The sequence below is a fragment of the Myotis lucifugus genome, unplaced genomic scaffold (assembly GCF_000147115.1).
Source record: "Myotis lucifugus unplaced genomic scaffold, Myoluc2.0 scaffold_105, whole genome shotgun sequence".
Lineage (NCBI taxonomy): Eukaryota > Metazoa > Chordata > Mammalia > Chiroptera > Vespertilionidae > Myotis > Myotis lucifugus.
The window spans coordinates 1,954,674-1,960,127 of record NW_005871153.1 but is presented as its reverse complement, the minus strand read 5'-3'; the positions used below and the strand labels follow the sequence as shown (position 1 = coordinate 1,960,127).

The following is a 5,454-nucleotide window of genomic DNA, read 5'->3' as shown; positions in this document are numbered from 1 at the left end:
GGTTGGGGCGGGGGGGAGGAGGGGGGAGGCGGGGTGGAGGGTGTGTGTGTTTCATGGTCTGGCTGGAAAGGATCCACAGAACCATGTTTACCTCCAACAGTCCTCCTCAGGCCTGACCTATGTCCTTAAACAGCCTGGGAATTGTAACCACCCCACAAAACCACAGGGGCCATAACCATAGAAGCTTGTAATTTCAAGGGACCTTAAGGGAATCTAAATTAAGCTGCTTCTTCTTCTTCTCCTTCTTCTTCTTCTTCTTCTTCTTCTTATTATTATTATTATTATTATTATTAGGGTTGAAGAAACAGTTGGCCAAGGAATTAAGTGATGTAGCTAAAGTCACAAAGATGGTCAGTGTTAGGGACCAAGTGGTGGCTATTTACAAAGCAGGGAGCTTCTTCTGCTCTTTTTCTTTTGATTAAAAAAAGAAGAAGAAGAAGAAGAAAATAAGGTCTTTGAGGCAGGCAGAGTTTGGTGAAGACACAACAGCCAGGTCCCTGCTCTGCCCCGGGGCCTTGCACTCAGGAAGCCAAACCAAGCCCACTGGCTCACCTAATAGTCGGGGCGGGGCATGCTTCTCTGTGCGTAGGGGTTCTGCATGGGGCTGTCCTTGGGGAAGGTGGCTCGGACTTTAGGGAAGAGGCTCCCTTCTGCTCCGAGATTGCTGAAGCCTGTCGTCGACATTCTCATACTATGATAGTCGTCCTCAATCAGGTTCTGTTCTTCAATACCCTTTGTCTTCGATCTGTAATTAGTAACGGGAATTAGGATCAGACAATGGCAGAAACTTCCTGAAAGCAAATGCTAATGCCAATACTCTTTTTTTAAAAATGTTTTAAAATTTGCAAATATTTTCAAATTTACCAAATTTGAATTACCAAAAAAATATTGCAGAGTTCTCATACATCATCGCCGATTCCCCACTTGTTAACATTTCTGAACCATTTAAGCTTAAGTTGCAGACCTGATGACCCATAACCTATAATATTTCAGTGTAGATTCCGTAAGCCTGAGGACTGTCTCCTCATAAGCTTCGTGTAACCGTTAAAACCAGAGGGCTAACACTGATCCGACATTACCATCGAATTCCACCAGGCCACATAGATTTTGCTAATGTTAGTATTCTTAAGTGTGCTTTTGAATTATTTACGGAAATAACAATAGAAGTCAAAGAGAAAAGATGGTTTGTGATACGTTTTTCCATTCAAGCCAAGTCTATGTCTATAGAAGCACCTCAGTGAATAAAACAAGTTCAAGGTATAGAGGTCTTAATGCCTTTCTGTATTGGCCTCTCGGGGATAAGCATTTCAAGCCAAGTGAATTTCTTACAGGTGAAGGAGGCATCTGCCCCAATTCACCCTGATCGTGAGCCTATTCTTCCTTCTGTCCCTCGGGCCACAGACCTGCCCCTGCAGTGTCCTAGACCAGGGGTCGGCAAACTGCAGCTCGTGAGCCACATGTGGCTCTTTGGCCCCTTGAGTGTGGCTCTTCCACAAAATCCACGTGCGGGCACGCATGTACAGTGCGATTGAAACTTCGTGGCCCATGCGCAGAAGTCCATGTGTAGAAGTTCTGCCAGCAAATATATAGAAATCAAGGGCATTTCCCAGGACAGGAACACTTCCATTCCATACCTCAGGAAGATAAGTGCAATCACCATGCCAAGAATGAGGATGCCAGCAACGGTGCCCACGATAGTGAGAATCAGCTGAAATGCTGAAAGGGAAAAGAGAAGAGTTGGAGCAGTATCCTACAAGCAAGCCCCCGCGGTCTGTCTCCTGCACAGGTGTGCGTGTTCTGGGGGCTCACCCAATCAGGCTCTCAGCTAGCTCGGACCCCTCCAGGGCCAGCTTGGATGGGTCCCTCGCCTCTCCCCCCACCTCCAAACCCCAACGGTATCTTCAGAACTCAATCAGAAGAGGCAGTCTTGCCAGATAAAAGACCAGAAACACGAAGGCGGCCATGGAGGCCATGGGATCTGTAGGGAATGGGATCTCAACCGAGGACCACACTCCCTCCTGAGCTCCGCTGCCTTTGGCTGCCCACCACACCTGACCTGGATGATAAGCGGGGGAGGGGGGGGGAGGACCTAGGAGGTTGGAGTTAAGTTGTCACTCAGAGGAGACAGGCAATGGCTTGGTAGAATCGGTGAGGGGAGAGTCTGCAGGTTCATTACCACCAGCCTCCCTCTCAAGATGTGTTGTCTAGCACGGCTGAGCACTTGAGATGTGGCTATGAGATGGCCGGTGTGTGTAACATGCACAGTGGATTTCAAACACATTTGAAAAACACTGTAAAATATCCCGTGAATAATTCTTATGTTGATTACATGTTGAAGGGATGACATTGTTGATATAGTGAGTGAAATAAAATGTCATTAAAATCAATTTCTCTTTACTTTTAAAAATTTACTTAGAATTTTACAATTTGAAATTAAATATGATGCTCACATTATATTTCTATTAGATCGTGCTGCCCTGGACCCTTTCTCTCTCTGCCACCTGACTGTCATGTATGCCTCCGCCTGGGTTCACGGGGCCGTAGACCATTACACCTCCAAGGTCATCCAGCCTGACCTTCTCATTGTATAGGTGTGGACACCGAAAGCCCGGAAGGAAGAAATGACTTAGTATATCCAGTTCTGCCAGCAAATATGTAGACATCGAGAGCATTTCTCATCACTAACTTTGGAGGTGGCTGGAGGCCAAATGTAATATTTCCCTCATCTTGGATCATTTCGTAAAATTTTAAATATAAAATAATTTAAAATATACTAGTCAAGTTAGTATTGTCCCAACCTGGTGGGTGTGAAGGGTGGGAGGAAACGAAGCCATTGAATTTGCAACAACAGATCTCAAACTACTAGGTAGCTCTGAAAAATAGTGTTGAAATGTCTGGTGTCTAGTTCTCCTCTCCCCCAACACAAGCATGTTTGGAATACACAAACATGTCTTTTATCCTTTCTAGTAGCAGAAAATGCATAGTTAAGCTACTGTCAAAAATGAATAGGACGGTAGGATGCCCTTGGCTGACTGGGAACTTGTCCAGAGGCGCCTGCCCACCTCTTGGGCCGAGTTCTGTGATTTCTTACTACAAAGGTGCTGCTGCCTGTGACCTGCGGGCGGGAGGGGCTAGCACCACCCAGAGGATGCGCTGCAGGCAGGTCCGTCCCTCTCTAGGAGCCAGAGGCTTTGGGGGGCCTGACTGAATTCTGAATGGGATTAATGTTTGTTTTTCAGGTGCTTAACAGCAAAGCAAGACTTTTATACTCACGGTCTTCACAGTCGACTCCACTGTAGCCAAATGCACACCTAAGATACAAGACATGACAGGAAACCACGGTAAAGAGCGTGTGGGAGCGTGTCAGAGTTCCCAGCCCGCCCCCATGTCTTCCTTTCCACCGTTCTCTCATCCTCCCCTCCCTTGTTCTTTCTCTTTCCTTCCTTACAGTCCCAGTCTCCATGGAGCTCTAGAAGCTTTAGGGGGGTCACATAATCCCAGGCGGTCTCATTTTCTACTGACGGAATACTCCGTCCCCTGAACTCTGGGAATATTCAGCAATCCCGGGGGAGCAGAAACCCAGAGACATGGAGCATAGGGGGACCCCCTCGGGCTGGGAGGCCATGGTCTCTGCACTGTGTGCTGAAGAAAAGGATGGATATCCTCTGAGCTTCCGTTTCCTCACCTGCAAACGGGGGACTGACACATTCCTGATGGTGCTGTTGTGTGAGAGGTATCCCTAGTGCGGCTCCCAGCACATAGAAGTGTCAGAAACTACTGAAGACAACAATGGCAACGATGATGATGATGATGCTCTATACCTACTGACTGACGCCAGGATACCAGCTTTCTGACCCTAAGCCATGTTGCAAGCTCTATCCTTATCCTTTACCCCCTAACCAGCTCCAGCCATAGCAGGATAAGAAGGGAATGGTTTCTCTTACGCTTGGCAGTTCTCCTTGGCGTCCTTCTGGTAGCCCGGCAGGCACCTGCATTCAGAGCTCCCATTGCTATGCACCAGGCACTGCATGTTGTGCTCCGCATTGCAGGTATCAAGACACTTTGGACCCAAAGCTTCAAAACAGAGTGAATTCTGGGTTATCTTCAGAACCAACCTCTTTAGCCCCAAAGTGATATGTCACAGAATACAATTTTTCACATTTCTTTTTCGCGACAAAATGAGGTGCTCCTGGGCTGTGCACAGGGTGTGCCCCGAGAAGCTGCCCACGGGCCACCGCACCAGCTCTCGGCCACGCCCCCACTTCAGACATGTGTCTGGAGCCAAATGTCACAGCCCTCAGAGCCTGAGATGCACCTGGACCCTTGAGCAGTAAAGTTTGTGTTTTGCAAATGTGAAAGGAGGGAGGGCAGGCGTTGTGCAGAACATTTAGAAGCAGGTGGAACACTTACCAAGACACAGAGCCGTCTGTGGGTTGGGTCTTGACAGCCCCGGTTTGCACTTGCACACCAAGATATCCCTGCAGCCGTCTTGCTCATTTACACACCCATAGAAATCACACCGATTTTCCTCTGAGGGGCACAGATAATTCCAAAATACATTTGTTGTTATAACTGTTGTTATAATTGCCTTTTAATAAGTTTGGGGATTTAACAAATGAAAATCTGGAATTCTAAAACCCGACTCCCCAATCCTCTCTTCCATGACGATTTCCTTACATTATTCGATTCAAATGAATTCCATCGAAAGCAGTGCAATTATGTTCCAGTTCAAGATACCTTTTGTACCTCGCTCGATGCTGGGTTCCACAAGGGACACAGTAGCTATATAACTTTTGGGTCCCATCTTGGTAGAATTACATGTTTGAACCCACAGAGAGTTGTTTCAAGCAACTCATAATCCAGACTTTAAGTACAATGGGATGTTAGGGGCTCAAGTTGCTAAAGGTAACATCATGGAGGAAATGGGAATTGGGCTGCCTTGAAAGATAGGGAAGATTTGAACAGTCAGAGGAGAGGCAAAGTCTTTCTAAGTAGAGTAAACAAGGCATGAGCAGAAGCAAAGAACTCTTGTTAGGGAGTCGTGGTGTTGTATGTGGGTAGGGGAAAGGCAGTGTGGTAACGGGGAAGAAAACAGAAAATTCTTGGCTGTGCCATTTGGGCTCTTGGCTATGGGCTCTCTCCGTTCAATCATTTGATTTTTGGTGGGTCCAAGTTCCCTCAGTCTATAAAATGGGGCGAGTAATTCTTACTTCACATGATTGTTGTGAGAACTGAATGAGCTAATGTAAGTGCACGCCCACTGTCGGAGCCTCAACAAATAATCATTCTTTTGTTCATTCACAGGTGTAGCAGGGTTTGAATGCCAGGCTAAGGACGAGGACTTTTATCCCATAAGCCTGAGAATCCATTGGTAGATTCTGAGCAGGAGCAAGGTGTGAAAAAGCAATCCTTGAAGAATGTTAGTCTAGAATGAATAAAGAGGTGATTATATAT

General features: G+C 46.7%; 1 protein-coding gene across 1 annotated transcript in view; it reads right to left on the bottom strand.

Annotated features, from left to right (window-relative positions):
- The window catches only part of MUC13 (mucin 13, cell surface associated), a 26,411-nt gene that overhangs the window by 2,496 nt on the left and 18,461 nt on the right, over positions 1-5,454 (bottom strand). Inside the window, exons 7-11 of the mRNA XM_014459214.2 lie at positions 4,411-4,530; positions 3,945-4,074; positions 3,274-3,311; positions 1,635-1,716; positions 553-745 (exon numbers count right to left, since the gene is read on the bottom strand). Coding sequence (XP_014314700.2) covers positions 553-745; positions 1,635-1,716; positions 3,274-3,311; positions 3,945-4,074; positions 4,411-4,530 — 563 coding nt within the window. The remainder of the gene's footprint in view (positions 1-552; positions 746-1,634; positions 1,717-3,273; positions 3,312-3,944; positions 4,075-4,410; positions 4,531-5,454) is intronic.